Here is an 18343-nt window from a genome sequence, read left to right on the forward strand (position 1 = left end):
ATTCAATGTTCTGTTCTCTCAGACACCACACCCTTATCACAGTTTTCACTGCAAATATATTCACATAATAAACACCTCCCAAGGGGGACTAGAACAAGAGAGGAAAAATAACCTCAGATGTTTAAGTACTTTAAATTTGTGATCATTTTGCATGCATCTGCCTTAGCAATGAATGCGAGTATTCCAGCAGTGGAATGCCGCCCATCAGCATGGCTACTTGTGGCTGTGGGAAGAGGCAGGTTGTGACAGCATGAGGAAGGGGACCAGAATAAAATTCTTGAAGTGTCACATCATAACAAGAAGTGATTTTGAATTGGTGATTTAAGTGTAATTTGATGAAGGATGTCAGCTTGAGTTGTCACTAATTACCATTAGGCATCTAATTGCACAGAAGGAGAATATCTGGAGCAGACCAAACCCCTTTCTGTCTGTTTTGAAAACTGTTTCCCCTCCATGTTCCCCTCCCTGTCCCCCCTGCCCCATGAACAGATCATTTGCTTTCTGCCAAAAAAAAAAACCAACCCAGAAACCCAAACAAGACCCAAACCCTACTGTCTTCAGTTCCTCAAGAATCTGCACTAAGGAGAACTTCTTCACAGATAATTCCTCTTTTGTGGCACCTCATTTCACTAAAAGTTACAATACAACATTATCAAATGTGCCACTAATCTCTCTACAACTGTAATCTTCCCCTTTTGAAAGGGCTGAGAGTTAAGATCACTCCACCCATCCTCTCCTCACATAGATGATTCCATTGCCTAATGAGAACAACTGTATTTCTCATGTCCAGCAGGAGACTATGAAAGAAGTTAAAGCACCACAGGAATTTCTGCCACTTAGTCACCTGTTTGGAACGTGTACACTGGTGTTTCATGTGTTAACAGGAGGGAAGAGGTTAGATGACAAATCCGTGATTATGCACCTTCAAAACACCGGCCTGGTGAATGTCTGAAATGGTTGCACGTAGTGAGTAATATGTGGATGCCTGAATAGTTAAAATTCAAAACCTCATTCCCATAAAACTAGCTTAAGGGTCGTCTTTACCTGAGAGGTTTAAAAAGCAAGGTATCCCACGAATGCCTTTTTGATTTGTGTTCAAGGCCATTGTGCCTCCCTTCCCTCACAATACACTGAGCTCCTGCTTAGGTGCTCAGCTATTTCCAGATGTCTCAGGAATAAAAACTCTCACCTTCCCCTTACAATCCCTTCTCACTGCCATCATCTTATGCAGCTGAACTTATCTATACATGGGCTAAATTGCCTGACCACTGCCTTCCAGAACAGACTCTGTAACCACTATTGATGTGTACCATGCTACAGGTGGGCAGCAGAGATGTGAGTCTCTGCAACAGCTAATTTTGACATCAAGGGTGGCTGTAACCTGGCCAACAGGTTTCATTTTTGGAAAGGGGTGGGGAGAAGGAAAACTGAGAAACAGTCTGTAATTCAAGTAAGAAACCAACTCTTTTCACCATTAAAGTGACAAAACCTACACAGAGAGATAATTCTATTGTCAGACAAACAGGTTACTGCTTCCCCAGGTGCCTGTGTGACAAATTTAGTACATTGTCCTCAGAAGTACAGTCCTGCTTATTTCACCCCTTGTGCCTCCTCAAAGAAAGCCAACCAACGTGACTTGCCCTGGAATCCTATCCTTGCTGCCAGTCACAGCAGAATAGATTTGTTTCTTCAAACTGACCGGTCTCCTCCTCTGCCTCCAGCAAAAAAGCACTTAACACTTATAAATGTGTGAACTTCTTAGAAGCCTCCCCAAAGGGAGAAGAACAAACTGTTCCTTCGCCCTCCCAGATAGAAGCTTTAATTGTGTTACACTGTATTTCCTTCTAAAATGAAACCTTGTTGGTTGTTTTTTTTTAATTTATAATTTAAAAATAAAGTATTACACATCTCCATGGACTCAGGTTACGGTGTACAAGGGTTTGTTGGAGATTAGGGGATATTAATGACTCATACACCCTCCTGAAACTAAACTAAGAAGTGGAACAAGAAAACGGGCTTTGTTTCATAGAAGTTGTTGGTACTACTCATGCTCCGTAAGCTGGCTTGCTGCTCACAGGTCATTTTGGTTGACATGTACCAAAGGGAACTCACCTTCTTAACAGGTCAGAGTTCAAAATTACTGTAGTTTCTCTAAAGTACTACTTTTTTTTTTTTTTTTGTCCTTAACCAAGTGTTTTTCTGTAAAACGATTAAAAAATGGCCTTCGAGAGACCAGTGGAAAATAGCAACTGTTTCCTGGTCCTTCACAGCAGAGTACTTTCTAGTACTCCATAGTCTGGTAAACACTACAACAGGTGCCAGGAAGGGGAGAAAGGAGGGTGAGTTATACTGTATGCTGATTTCATTCCCATGCTCAGAAATTTTGGGGGGGGGGGAGGGGGGGGGGTGAGGGGGGGCCGGTGTGGTGTGCAAATTTCTCTTAAGGGGTAAATTTGTCAGTAATAAAAACCCAGCTAAAATCACCAATTATTGTCTAGGTATCGGAACACAGCGAGCAGCACACATACAGGCACAAGTGGCAAATAAGCGGGAAGGGAATACTGTCTCTTTTGGTGGCATTTGAAACAAGGTCCTATGAATCCTGATCGCATAAAAATTTAAGATATAAAAAGGAGCGCAAAAATTATGCCATTAGTTCAAAGTCTGAAGCTGGAGTTCAGAGCGCTCTCAAGACAAATATAATACCATCATAAAGCCACTCCTCCTTCTTCATACCTCATGCACATACAGATGAGGAAACTCTGGTTGGCTAACTGGCAAAACCAGAAGAAAATTCGCAGTTACTTGTAACAGGGGCAGGGTGATTTTCCATTCCATTCCAGAGGATCTTTTTATGGAAATTTTAATTCAGGCAAAGATAAAGGTAATAGGTATCACACAGCTTCTCAAAAAGCTTAACAAATGCACACAAAACAACCAGAAAAAACGCAGGAGGAAAAGACTTTTATCATAAATGTGGACATTAGGATACAGCTGGAACTATTCTAGAAACTCCAGAGAGGAAGGAAGAAGATAAGGGAGAAAGAGAATCATAATATTTATTTATGGCATCACCCACAGATTTCACACTGCTTGGAAGCTCTTCAAAGATGGGGGCATACACATATCACAGAAATGGTAGCACGCAGTCTCATCGCCCTCTCCTGCAGAGCAGGATGAGTCACTTAATACAGCCAGAAACACGACTCAATTTTAAAACTTCTGATATAACTTCTATGCCATACACTGCAAAAGAACAGCAGCAAATTAGCCATATTACTTAATAAACCTAACGAAGAAAAGAAGTGACAAAAGCACTTTTGGGTCCTTAGATCCCAGTACCTAGTAACAAGTATAAGAGCATATTTGTTCCTTCCACATGTGTTTAACTTCCTCCAAAACATAGCTCTTGCCTTTTCCCTCAACTGTAGATCTCATTGAATTTTCTCCTGCCTCCAACTTTGCTGAGCCCAGACACAGAAGCAGAACAAAGGAAAACCGTAACCTGTCTATGATAACTGCATCCAATCTATATTTTTTTTCCTAACCCGTAAGTTAGGCATGATTGTCCCTCCTCTCCCCAAGTCAACAAACCTGTCCAGTCTTGGGAGGTATGGATCACAGGAAACTACCCACAACCTAACCATGACAAGCTCATGCCAATTTAAGCCTGTGCTGCAACTGAATAGGGCGATCCTGCTTTCCACAAATCCCTGCTCCTTTCCTTGGGCTGCCATCAGTACCAGTGCCCCTGGAGTACTCGTGCCCATCAGATCACTGGCTCAGCTGACCTCAGGTACCCATTACAGCAGAAAGGGGACTCTCGGGCAGGCTCCCCCACTCACCTAATACAGATTTAGATTAACATGTCAGCAGAGGAAGTTACACTTCCAGAGCACAATTTCAAATTAAACATATGGCAGTATAAAGGCCGCTACCAGAGAGGTCTGCCCCACTTCCCTTACTCTCCCCTCCTGCTTTCGGGACAACCTATCACAACTCTGTAGGGCGAGTATGGTAAAACAAGTAACCTACCACAGAAGAATGGCTTCCCACCAGATAAGTTCATGTTTTGTTCATGTTTTGGCAGAGCATGGCTAGATGCAAGTTAGGGAAGAAAGAAGGGAACAGACCAACCCTTTCTGGTGACAGCCAACGTTTCACTAAATCAGATGTAATGCAAAAATCGCATTCAGTGGCCAGCAGAATCAAGATTTGAACTGTTGTTCCAGGCACCTCTACTACAGCATGTCAAAGGTCTAAAACCTGTATTTGTCAAAGTCAGTCTACAAAAAGGTAGGTGTCTACTCTACACACCATTAACATAGTCATATTCTTTATTCACAACTTGTCCTCCTAAAAGAAAGAAGGAAAACACAGAAATAGATGTTTTTTTGAAAAAAGTACTGATACCTGAGCACCCACTAGTTGCAGCAAGGCTGAGTTCACAGGAAGGAGTTCAATGTCTGTATTGATAGTGGTCTGGTCAAAAGGGCATGCCTTACGGTGGAGCTTGTTGAGGCACATCTTGCAGACAGTGTGGCCGCAACCCAAGCTGATGGGCTTCCGGATTGTTTCATCAAAAGTCTGTGTGCAAATCGGGCAGGAGAGAAAATCCGTCCATTGTGGAGCTTGTACAGGCATTGCTTCAGGAGTTAATTGACAGGACAAAAAACTAAAGCACAGATTCCACTGGAATCAAAATCTTTGAAGAAAAAGTCTGTTTGTTTTTAAATATCTTCTGTAAGTACAGACAGTCAGCACATAGTGTGAAACATAACCTAAAAGAAAACAGAAACAGAAAGTTAGCATTCTCTGCTGGAACAGGCACGTGAAATCCTTTGTGCTAGGTAAATACCACTTGTAGAGATATTGCTGAACAAGGAGTGCAGTTCTGACATTAAGTAGAGGACTGAGTCATGACTTGCTTTAATTCCACCTCATCTTTGGCACTGGAAAAGCCTCTTAAAACTCTTTCTGCTGTTATGCAGCTTTAAAAGTCAAGACAGATAACTATCTCATTGAAGTTATAAGACTAATTAGCTTTTAGATTTTTGTGTTCTCTTTTCTTTACAAATGAGCTAATTAACATCAACTAGATCTGAATTTAAAAAAGAATTTTTGGAGGGCTGTTGTGCTTATTCCACTAAAACAATTTTTACAGTATTCATTGTGAGCTTTAAACAATTTTGCTTAGACAAGGCTTCATTCAAAACCTCTATCACAAGCAACCTTTCTTCCAAGTTCAGTGGTCTCTGGATCAGCACACAATGACTCCGCAGAAACATCTGGCTGCCATAGCCTAAGAAGAAATGGATGAGTGGCTCAGGATACAGTCAGACACTGTCTGCATGCAATACAGCTCACGCACAGTGCTAGGTAATGCTACGTACAAAGCACCTTCACCCAAGCTGATCTGTACAGAGCTGCATGGTACCACACGGACTAATCCCGTCACGTCTCAGTCAACCTGGGAATCTCCATGCATTATTGGGTAAAATTCAGCATTGATAACTTGCCCTCGGTCTGCCCACCACCATCCCTCAAAGAACAGGAAGAAAAGTTCTAGAAGTCACTTTGGAGTAGAAGAGCAACAACTGTTTCTCAAGGACCTTTTTCTAACCCTGACTGATATCATTAATTGCCTACCTAGAGATTATATTGACACAGAAAGTAAAGTTTTTAATGCATTTAGAGATTACACTGAAACTCAACAGTAGAGAAGAACCTGGGAGGTCTTTATTACTTGGCACTTTTGAATCAAAATGCTAAAAGGATCAAATGTTACTAATTATAAGGGAATGGAAAATAAGGCATCCCTATGGGACAAAAAAAAATAAAAACAGAACTCCACATGAGAAGAAATATAAGATTAGACTGATAATGATTCTTTCCATATCACTTTATCAAAAGGAAAACTGATAATAAAAATATTTCTGATGTCTGCCATACTTTGAGTTAGCAAAAAACAGTACAGGTCACACAGATTTCCTAGCAAACAGATTTTTCTAAATCAACCAGCAAAACAACAACTAAAATATCCACCCCAACTGTTCAGATGTGTTAGTTTTTCTTTCCCACGCACCACTGGCTTAGGTTTCATACCAAGGAGCGTGCACTTGCTTGCTAATATCTGTTCAGATAGAAAGTTCTTATGTCAGCAAAATGGCAACCTTTTATCAAATCTTAGCTAAAAAAACCCATCAAAATTAAAATCTCAACTCTAAGAAAAGGCAAAGAGAGAAACTTCAAGTTAGGACTTGTACAGCCCAGAATCAAAGCATTTTAAAACAGCAACAAAAATCTAATGCTAAAACAGAGACTCTGAAAAGCCTCAGGCTTTTGTTCCAGAATTTAGTGCACTGTTGTTCATAGTTAAGATCATTTTGCCAAGGCAAACAATGAAGAGTTACTAGTTAAGTTTTTAGCTGTGTTTCATCAATGAAATATTAAAGCTTAGTTTTAAAGCTAATAAAAATAATTTAACTTCTATCTTCAAAAGACAACGTACAATGAATGCCACACAGCCACTGTTTACCAGCCAACAAGGAATCAATAAGAAATCAATACTACCCAGACAGGGTGGTACTGACAAAGAGGCACTGCATGTGGTTAACCCTAACACCACCACCACCACCAAACTAGAAAATCTGTCAAGATTGTTCAGGGTTTCCCCCTCCCTCCCCAAAAAAACCCAACCCTCTTTAATAGCACTTTTTTTTTTTTCCATCTTGACAGCAGACAGCAAAATCATTCCCATTACTACTGTAACATCATAATCCAAATGAAAACATTTATGCTCATAAGTTACTTGACTGAGGTAACTTCCTAAAACATCCAGGAAATCTATTTCCAAGCCTTCCCCCACTCCTTTCCCCCTTTATATATTTTTAAGTGAACTTTGGTATCAAGTGTTCCAGGCTAGAATAATTATTTGTAAACCAAATCTGTAATAGAAATTACCTTGAAACTCCACAAAAATCCTGCTGCAAAGAGCAGTACAATGCTTGATAAATCTAGTGTATCTATTGCTTTGCTATGAAATACCACTTGAGGTCCAAAATTTAAGAGCTGAATCATATTACTTCCTTTCTACCACACTGAAATTATATTATCCACCAACAGTTTAATTTCCCAGACTCATCTCTAATTCAGGAACAATTTGAGCAGTCTATTTGACACATTGATTATTAACCAAGCATTAAGGAAAAGAGCAGTTTCTTACTAACATAGGAAATCTTAAACCAGAACTAACATGAAGCTATACCACCTATGCTAAAAAGCAGATGTGGACATGGAGACTCTACCATCCCAGGCTCTGAACTGGGAAAAAGGAGCTGAACACAACTTTAATGTGAGCTAACTAATTAGAAAAAAATAAACAGAGACATGCTGTTCCTACCTGTACCTCTGGCCACTCCAGGCAACTGACATAATGAAACAGGTCATATTTATTTACAATCTCAACAGTTGAAAGAGAAGTTTGGGGAGTCTGGGGAGGGAGGGAGTAATTAGTGGCACCACAATCCCTTATCAAGGCAGGTTTCAAAAGGCTGGAGAACAATGGAAGCAAAGTTTACACACAGCACAACTCCCAGAAGGGTCCTAATGAGCCCAAGCCTGGCACCTAACTGCCAGAATAGAAGGGTGCATCACACATGAATGGAAACCCCACTCCCCTAACTGTGGATATGCAATCACTAGAGGCACATTTCACCAAGGGGTGACAGTTCGCCCTTACCCATGATGGACTTCTCTCCTACCCCTCATTTCACTAGACTCTGAAGTGCCTGTGGACACCCACTGGTGCCTAAATGCCAAAGGAAAGCCACAGATAGCACTGACAATAGAAAATACGGCTGCTGGGAGAAACCTCAGGAAATCATCTATTTCAGCACAGTCTTAACTGCTGGAACAGATGGCAAACTGGCTTGATCCAGCCAACCTTTTCCCCACAGGAGAAAAGAATGGCAGTTTGAGCAACAAACCCTGCTCTGCTAATAAATCTCCCAAGTAGATCAGCACAGAACTGTGGAATTCTTCCAGTCTCACGTACGATGGCATCACAGGGACTGGCGGTTCATGAGCTGCATGCATACAGGCTGGCGCCAAGCCAAGTACTGCCTCTGCTGCCACAGCTTTCACGTACATGGTCCAGTTTTCCTGCTGGACCTTCTATCTTCAGACGAGGAAGCAGAGTCAGGCTCTGAGATGCAACATAGATCTCTCCCAGTCACAAGGCATACATGTAAGAAGTGAAGCTGGGAAAGATGCGCACCTTTTTGCAAGGTTTGTGACTTGGTATGACCTTGGAAATAACTGCAAACAAAATATTCTCTAACTTCAAAGAGCTACTTTAAATAGGAGAGATTATAAATGGCAACAAAATGATGGAAACAAGACAGTTATATTATCCCAGACAGCTATTGGAACCATCAGCACTAGAGAAAAAGAACATATCTTTGTACAGGTAAGATAGAAGAAGCATATTCACACTTTCATGGTACAATGCTTTTTTTTTTTCTTTAAATGTTTCTTTCCAGCATTATGCCAGAGGCGAGCAAAATGCAAAGAATGCAAACATTTGTAAAAGACATACCCATTTAAATAAAATCCCCCTTCCCATAATATTATGACTTTTAAACCCACCCTCTCAATTCACTAAATATTTCACACCTCTTAGCTTCCAACACTTTAAATATATACACACAGTTCATGCATGACTGAGGAAAATAAATGCCAAAAATCAAGAAAATAAAAAAACTAGAAAGACACATCCACAGTACATAAATTGGAGGACTAGAAGCTGTTATTAAGAACAAAGATGCCCAAGACACATACCTTGGATAGTAAACTGGGACTAGAGACAGTTTTATTTCCTGATTTCTTGGTCTGAACATATAAAATACCTGAATGCAAATCTCCTCCTCCTGCTTAGCCCTGCATAGGCTGTTTTTATCCACAGCTAAAAGAATCTGAAAAAATTTCTTCTCTCTCCTGGGCCCTCCCCCACCTCTCAAGAAATCCTTGAAATTCCATCCTTCACCCCAGACTGGAAATGTCAGGCTGTAATCAGATCAGTGACCCGTCTCCTCTGGGACACTGCCAGTGCTTCAGAGAAAGACAGGATCACTCTATAAACCACTGGGACAGCTGCTCAACGCTTTACCGCATTCCTTACTCTGCCAGACTACAATGCAGAGGGGTAACGCAGTCTCCTGTCCAAGCTGTGTTATGTCCATGATGACCGGAGCCTTCCACATGTAGCTACAGAGCTTTGCAGATTCCACCCTTGAGAATAATATGTTTTTAAAACGCAGCACACTTCGTACCAATATCCACTGGCATCAAGTTTCACACATTATGACATACAGGAAAACTCTTCTGCGTTCAGTTAAAATTCAACTCCCTTGACATTAATCACACTCTCCAAGTCCTTCAGTACAGGTACCAAGTATATACTTACTTCCCTCACAAACATGTTATTTGGACGTACTAGCACAGATATATCATGTGCCACTTTGTCACGCACAAGCTAGCGCTGACGTTTCCCAGCAGCAGTCCACAGTAAGTCATGTTACAGTTTAAGGGAGATGACTCAGCACACCTACAGGGCACGCTCTGCTCAGTTTCAGTATATACAGCTCTTAGGAGCATTACCTGCTCCTCTGTTTTTACACTTCTCTCTATGGCATTTCAGTAAGCTTTTCTTAACCAAGCAATATCATCACCTTCTGGATATTTGAAGATCAGAACTCTGAATAATAGTAATTTTTATTGTCTGCTTTTATTTAAGTCCTGAAGCTGTTTCATTTTTGCTGAGTCTTATTTAGAAATAAAATAAGCAGAACTTCCTGCAGCAGTTAGCATTGAACATATAAGTAAGCCTATTTAGCGCAAAACTGAACACTAAAGTAGCTTCTCACTGCCAAAACAAACTCGAGCTTGCCAACTGATCTGCTCACACAAATACAGCTCTTGGCTAATCTATAATTTAATCTAATAGAGAAAATACCCTTTAATTAATTCTTTCAAAGACTTACTCCTTGGTAACACAAAAATTGCTGGGAAAAAGTAACCTAGCCAAATATGCAATTCTCTCTCCTGCAGGACTGGTTCTGTCATACATCAACTACTTCAAAACCTCTCCGACACATGAGATAAAAAAATAAACCAACAACCTAAATTAAATGAACAGATAATAGTTGAACAGTTCCTAACTAATCAGGATTACCAGATGCCCACAGTGCAATCCTCCCCGACAACTGGACCTCTCCACACTTGCCTAGCCCCAGACAGACACCACCAACTATCACCAGTGCTTTGCAAGACCTATTTAAGCAAGTCAATTTTCCATTTCAGTGCACTATATGTAATAAAGAGCATTTCTGAGAACACCGAAATACCCTTCCTCTCTTTCCTGAGGAAAAGTGCAGGACCTAATACTTTAAAAAGTCCTGAATTTAATTTTAGGGAAAAAATGATCTGATAACCCATGGGGAACCCTGACCAGCCAGAAGTAATGGGCTGTTTGTAGAGACTCAACACTTAGTTCTCAAAAGGCATGCTGAAGCCATACACACAAACACCCCATACTGCCAACTTCACGATTCACCGAAAAGGATAAATCATGCTAGCTCTGTTTTCCATATCCAGTTCCACAGAAAAAATCTCTGAAAAAAATTAAAAAGAGAGAGAAAGCCCATGACTGTTTAGAGAAAAGTAGGTAGAGTAAACACTTCTTACCTCCGCCCAGGGCACTCCATGAACACTAATACAATAAGCCCAGAATAGTATTTCTGATAGACTAAATTTTTTTCCCTTCCTGTTTGGTCCCTGAAACTTCACTGTACACCGTTCAACTGACGGCAAGTGCTTCAGTTCCTCATTCCTCCTCTGTGCTGCACGCATGCCTGCTCGCATGCACACTCCCCAACACTGCTGAACACTTGCCCAGCAGACAGAGCTCTAACAAAAGAAATTCCCACCCAACAGCAAATCCTGGAAGTTTGTGTGTAACACATGTTCCCACCCTTCTTTAAAAGCTACGTAAACACCAACGGGCCTCAAGTGGCCATATAATAAATCTCTTCAAAAAGAAAAAGAAAAATTAAAAAAGAGAGAACACCATAAACACCATAATTCTGTCCCAAACTCACTGAAGCTCAGTAAAATCAGATTCAAGGTTTGCTTTCTTTTTATCCTCAGCAACTTTTATTTTGACTGTGAAAATAAAAAGAAAGCTTATCTACTTTCATGCAAAAGTCTCTTACTTGGTAGTCTGTAAAGTACCTTAGGAAAATGGGGCCACTTAAGGACAAGATGTTATCCCTCATTTGAAACTTCCTGGCTTGTAACAACGCAAGGGAAACAAAAAACCCCCACCAAATGAACATCACAACTCTACCACAGTACCTCCCGACAGAGGATCTAAAAGCAATTTACAATTATTTAAGCTTCACAACATCCTGTGAGGCAAGAGCTCACGTCTTACTACAGAACAGGAAACTCTTGAATAGGGTTATTTATCCAGTGTTTCACAGGAAAAAATGTAATGAAACCTAATATGTAATTTTCTTGACCTCGTATTCTCACTCAACATTCAATCACTAGTCCTGCACCATTCAGGTCATGACCATTAAAAGACAACATGTGTCTAGAGGAAGCTTAAACCTCCCGGCTCATACCCCTCGAAACATAAAATCTGCACATGGCTCAGAGTAAATTTTCAGGGAAGACATACATGACTAACTTCATAATTTCTGGTTGATACTATACATCTGTCACAGCTTATTTAAAAGAAAGGGGAAGTGAACAGCTCTTAATAGTAAATGGTTTCATCATATGTTACCTAGGAAAATTTTTCTACCCATCATAAGTATTCCCAAGCCGATAGACAATCAAGACTAGGGAGTTAATAGCAGATAAGCAGACAAGAACATGTTTCTTTATTTTGAAAATAAGAGTTCTTGTGTTTGTCAATGCCGAAGACTATAACAGTAAATCAATGATTAAACCAGGATTAAAAATCAAGGAAGAACAGAATAGATTAACAGAAGAAAGGCAGAAGGCACTTAAAATATCCACAACAGCTTTCAGAGGAGAGACTTTGGTTCAACTGGTCAAATACTCAAGAGCTATCAATCCTGCTCTCAAAAAGGCAAGGAAATCATTTGCTTTTCCCAGAAGCAGATATATGTTTGAACAGTTGCTTTCAGAATACCCAAATAACAAAAAGAATTGCAACAACTACAAATTTCAAAACTAGAGCTGCCAATGATCAAGCAATTAATGTGCATCTGAAAAATTATATTCTGACATCACTAAGTCTGAGGCCTTTTCCAAGTAATCAGGGAAATAAGAGAGGACAATTCCTTATCCATAACAGAACACCAGGAAAAACTGGTTAAAGTTTGTGTGTCCAGGAGGACTAATCTCTCCTATGACAGTTTTTGAGTTTATAGAAAAGCCTATATTGCAAAAAAGTTTTGGTTGGTTGGTTTAAAAACCAAACAAAACCCTCAGCTTCCAGATTTGCTAATGCTTGCCATCAGATCACCCATGAAAGAAGCCATCTTTAAATAAACACGACAAGCTTGTAAAAGTCTTCAGATTAAAGGGTACAGACACACGTTACCTCTTAATGTCAGCTAGAGAAGTCACTGCTCTTCCTTACTCACTCCTTTCTAAGGTATTCCAGCTGAACTGTTTGCATAGTTTTTCCCCAGTTGAAGCTAACAGTTTTAAAGACAGAACTTTATTAATAAACACAGGTAGGCAGAAGTGTAGGTGGACAGCAATTACACAACCAATACTTGATTTTAACTGAAACAGGGCAACAAATCAGCCACACAAACAGCTCACCTAAAATAAAAACCTAAGTAGCCAACTTCAAAAAGAGAAAGCAATGGGAAGCGGGTAGCATTCTGGAGACCGCACTCTTCAGCTGCATAGGCACAGGTAAAAGAACAGGCAGCCGAGTTCTAACCTGCTGAAGCAAAACTTTTTTTTTTTCCTCCTATACACCTTTTAGCAATCTGAAGTATCAAAAGTATCATAGCAGTAGTAAGACTGGCAACTGCTAATGAGAAACCATATTAAAGATCAAAATCACTATGGCCAGTTGCTCTTGCAACTACGGCCTCTTGCTCATGCAGGAATAATCTACAGTTACCTGACTACTACTACAGGTGTTCAGTGGGGATGAAAAGTAAATTTAGGAAAGGAAGGGGGGAGGACCTTGTTGCCACTGCAGACCCTTTATCATTTCTTAGGCTGAGGTAAGTAAACATGAATCATTAGACACAGCACAACTCAATGAAAGAGAAAGCATTAAAAAAAAACCTACAAAAATTAGAAAGTGTTGCTTGCCACCCACTCTCCATTAAGAGCTTTTCTCCTAACTTGATTCAGCACCTATAATTCTACTTTTATGTCAGTGACACTACAGCTACAATAACACTACCATTGTGATGTGAAACAACAAGACAGAGGAGAGAATTAAAGTCTGGATAAAGACACCGGTCAAAATCTGTCCAAAAAAGCTCCCCAACATCCAACCTACAATACAACCTTTAATCACTCCACCCCCACCCCACCACCTGCAAAATTTTGTAGAAGAAACACTCTCTGAAAAAGAAAAAAAAACAGAAATTCTGAAAGCTGGATCTTTTTGGGTACTTTGTGTGTGTGTGCGCATGCATTGTTTTTTGTAGCATACTGTGAAAATATTACTGAAAGCATTTCTTTGATAGACTTACAAGGCTAGAATCGAGTAATAGTCTGAAGTTCACCCCCACCTCCTTCGCCTTATGCTCAAGAGTTGGCATTACACTATTCACTCTCCCAAACATGTTTTGAGTTGTTTTTAAACCACCTAGTAGACTTAAAAAAACCCCAAACCTCCTATGTCCAAAATTCCAGTTGCAATAGTAAGAAAATGCTGAAATATACTGAAAGAACAGTACTAAGTGAATATACCTGCTACTGCCAAGTATAGGAAAGAAAAGGCTTCTATTTCAGTAATTCACTGAAAGTAAAATTTAAGTGTAAAATCCCATTTTACATAAAACTTCACAGGTATTCAGAAAACAAACATTTTAAGCGCCCATTTGAACACTTTGTCCCAGAACTTCCTCTTCAGTGCTTCTCCCTCCCTTTAATTTCTTTGATTTGGAGGTGGTTTTTCTTGTCACTTAGTAAGTGCTGTACCCATTCTAGAAATAGAAGTCAAACAGCTCCATGGTAAAACTGTTTACATAACATTAGTCTCTAATAAAGCTTCAGTTATTCTACTTACCTTCAAAGTAATTTTATTTTGGAAGACTGCACTTAAACATCAAAAAGATCTTTTAATAACAGCAAAGTCATCCAAGAGCAGTAAAAACAACTAATGAATTTTTAAACAAGACTATCAATGTAGTTGCCCGTCTGCTTGGTTTTTAATTCATGAGTTCAGTTTAAACATATAATAATCACAAGAAGGGATCTCTTAATATATGTTGCATACAAAACCATCTCTAGACTACTGTGATATTATTTCAAAAGGCAGTGGAGCACCTAGTTCGCTGGCACATACATTTCATCACAGTAGGAGTTCACAATGACAAATTTTTTCACTCCCTGAGCCTTACTATAATTCTATACCCTGTTACATCCTCCTCTCAAAGATTTTGAGACAGAAATATTCAACTACATCAGCTTCAAGAATTCAGCTCCTCTACTTCAGACACCTGCTTGGTCAACCTTGTGATCTCATTTCTACATGTGTAAGAAGCATGGCACCATCAACTTCAGAGAAAAGATGCACTTCTGAAAAACAGTTGTCAAAACACTGTTCTGCTTACCACAACACTGCAGTCATAACAACCACTTTCAAAAAGCCGAAGTAGGCAGACTGAAGAGTTGCCACTAAAAGACTATCTAGGTTTCCCCCATGCCTTTCCCAGATCACAGCTTAAGTCTAGCTGCACTCATCCTGTCTAAAATTAAAAAGAGAATTGTTAAAAGGTTAGTGAAAACACCCAAGCTGTAAACAAAGACCAAATCACAGCAGCCACTGCCTACAAGCATGATACTCCAGATGAGTTTTAACACTGCAGCAACAGAATCTCATATCTACTAAGACAGCAGACAACCTGCATTGCTTACCACAAGCTAACATGGGTTAACCATGTTATCCTTGTGAGAACTGAAACATCCAGACTTAGGTTTTCATTCTACCACCAATGAAGACAGATAATGAAACTTTACCTGTTTGACATTTTCAATGCAGTTTCATGGATCGCTTACAGTGGGGCAAGTCAGAACTGCTGCTCAGAAAGTACTCTCGTGCCAGTTCTAGATCTGACACGTCATCTACACCAGGGACATAAGCCTGTCAAAAACAAATCCCTTTCCTTCCCACATTAGCTTCTAACAGGTTCCAAAAGCTGTTCCAAATCTGTCAAATGGTCAAGCAGTCCTGGAAACATAAGGGAAAGAGTTGGGGAAGCACAGAAGAGGGAAGCTTGCAGACAGCCTCTTTTAGCATCAGTACAGATTTGTCAAGTTTTTAGGTGTGGTTTCATGAGCAGCTTATTTTGGCACAACCAGGGCAACACAGATTTTAGGTACGTCTTCATTAATGGAAGCCATCTCTAAAGTATTGCCTAAATTTTAACTCCACATTTAAATGCTGTTAAGCAATCCTAACAATGAGGATGACTAGCCTAAGAGTTTGGCTTGATGAAAGTAGGTGAAATGGAATAAGGAACTCAAGCAGTAACAACCCGTGGAATTATTCCTTTATACTAAATCCACCTAAAAATTTTCTATGTTTCAAAACTAAAGCTTCACAGCTAAATTTAACCAATGCTTCTTGATGGTGCAATTCACACAAATACAGTCAAAACCATCCTTTCAGCTCATCATGGTTATAGCACTAAGCAAGGTGCTATCTAAGGAAGAGGAAAGAATGGTGTAAAAGTCCATAACTCCAAGTTTTGTTACTGTTCCTAGAACCAGAGTTGCGAACAAAGCAGCAATTATGTAAACGCTACAATAGCTGATATAAAAATAGCTTACAGGGACCAGACTAAGCCAGATATCCTCCTTTGGCTAGCCCTGTAGTATCTTCACTGGTAATAACAGCAGGAATATTAAGATAAAGAATTTCAGTTTCACAGATGACTATTCTGTTTATTTCCATGACACGGGCTGCAATTGTGTTTTAATAATACAACCTAGTCTAAACTAAAGCTCTGGAGTCATCCAAGGTTAAGAGGCAGCTTGTTGCAGAAATGGCAGGGAGCCTGGAGAGTTTCAGCTCTGTTGTAACAGTTGCATAAAAAAAAAGCTAGTCAACATAGTAATCAAATTTGTCTCCACACCTCTGAGGCTAGTTTTATTGTAAAAATCCAAACACTATTCAACACGGACAAACCTGCTCGTCGCTTTTAAGTAGTGTTAAATTACCATTCACACAGGGCTTAAAGTCTTTAAATATCAGTAGGAGAGGTCACACAACCCTTGCTGAAAAGCAGGTTAATTCAGGTACTTCTGAGTCAGAATGTAATTGAGCCTCATTTGCTTTAAATGCTACTGGCACTCGGTGATTCAATTTGTAGCACTGCTAAAAAGAGCAGTTCCAGAGGCCTGAAATAGCCTGGGGCAAGGTACTCCTTTTGAATGCGACTTTTCATGTAACCTTCAATTATAAGGGGGGGGGGGGGGGGAACCTTAAATATTTTGCTGCTTTGGTGTTAGTCTCACCTCCCAAATTTATAAAAATAGCATCTTTTCTTTACAGCTTTACAAGATCATTGAAAACAGTGCTCATGGTTTTAGTGAGTGGAAACAAAAGGCTCGAGTCTCAGGGTTTCCATTAAACACCTACTCTTAACCAATAATAAACATCTCTGAGCTTAACCACAAAAATGAAAGCTGCTTTTTTTTTCTTTAATTATTTTTTAAATACAGCAAACAATGCAAGACAGTTATTGCATATGCAAGTGTAAGACAAAAATCCAAACCTGCAACACCCCATTGATCCACTGATCAGTAGCGGATAAAAGCTATATTTATTCTTGGCAGTAGGTTGAATTCAAATGAAAAAAAAAAAAAAAAAAAAAGGGTATCTTACTTCCTCTTAAGAGGCTTTGAATTATAACCCTAGTTATAAAAGCTTAAAGTTACAAAACTTGAAAGTCGTCCAAACAAGAGGGCAAAATATAATAATCCCAGGAAGTTACCTACTAAAAATCCACCGCCAGCTTGATGAATTTTGCTGCTCCAGCCTTGTAAAAACACTTCTACTTTAGAAATGTAATTTTGTCTTTTCGAAGAAGGTTCTTATTTACTGCTTACTTTGCATGAAACTTGTTCTAAGTGGAGCAGTCCATGAAGAACAATGCTCTCATTCTCAGTTTATAATGCTAAGTTGTATTCATCTCTGAAAACATATTACAACTATATTATAGCTGTGCCAGCAACTGGAATGATGTAAAATAAAAAATGCTCTATTGCCAGAGTTCTATTAGTAAAAAGTATATAGTTCTCCATAGCATGCTGAACTAGCCTACCTTTTTTAAAAGCAAAGTAGTTTTCTGGTAATGAACCTTATTCACAGAAGCTTAGATCGCAGTCATGAAACACTAAGGACTGGAAGATACTCAGAAAGATAACGGTATCTGGGCAGTCAAGCATCTCTGTACTTCAGTTGGGTGGTTTAACTTCCATTAACAACCTCCTCCTAGAAGTTGCCACAGCCCACCAAGCACTTTTAACAGGCACATCATCACAGGCTGCCAGGAGACCGGAAGGGTTTGAGCCTTCATGCGCCCTGACTGCAACATTACCTACTCCAGTACCTTGAGAGTAGATCTGGTAAGTGTCTGTCTTACCTGTACTGCACACATAGACTATACAGAAAGCTACCTCTATTTTTAAATTTCCTTCTTTTAGAGTCTTAAACAGAAGGGATGCACTTAGCTGCCAATCACATCTCTATTGCTGCAGATCAAGCCAGGGTAAGTGACAAGTAAGTCTTGTACAAGCAATATTTGCATGACTTGATCATTTAGATTCCCTCTGTCTTGTATTGTGTAAGCCCCTGATTAAACAGCAGGTATCCAAATACATAAAGCATTGGAAAGGAAAACTAGGCATTGAAACCATCTTACCACCCAAGCAGTCAACATCCCTTTACACATTCCTGTATGTAGTCACTCACTGTTTTGGCAATAAAAGCAATGACAGTAAGCTGAAACCAAATGACAAACAATTCCATAAAGAAAAATCTCAAAATCTGTAAGCCAAAGCCACCTGTAATAGCACTCCTGAAGCCCTGATAATTGCACTGGGA

General features: G+C 39.7%; 1 protein-coding gene across 12 annotated transcripts in view; it reads right to left on the reverse strand.

Moving 5' to 3' along the window:
• RC3H1 (ring finger and CCCH-type domains 1) overlaps window positions 1-18343 on the reverse strand; it is a 71943-nt gene that overhangs the window by 43528 nt on the left and 10072 nt on the right. For 10 of the 12 annotated variants that reach the window (XM_064454420.1, XM_064454425.1, XM_064454424.1 and 7 more), the window contains exon 2: window positions 4414-4781. In XM_064454420.1, the coding sequence (XP_064310490.1) occupies window positions 4414-4644 (231 nt within the window). In that variant the 5' untranslated portion in view covers window positions 4645-4781. Of the gene's footprint in view, window positions 1-4413; window positions 4782-5232; window positions 5305-10746; window positions 10968-18343 lie in introns of those variants that run through there. The other 2 variants (XM_064454414.1, XM_064454415.1) reach the window with 2 other exon arrangements.

This window comes from Phalacrocorax carbo, chromosome 6 (assembly GCF_963921805.1).
Source record: "Phalacrocorax carbo chromosome 6, bPhaCar2.1, whole genome shotgun sequence".
NCBI lineage: Eukaryota > Metazoa > Chordata > Aves > Suliformes > Phalacrocoracidae > Phalacrocorax > Phalacrocorax carbo.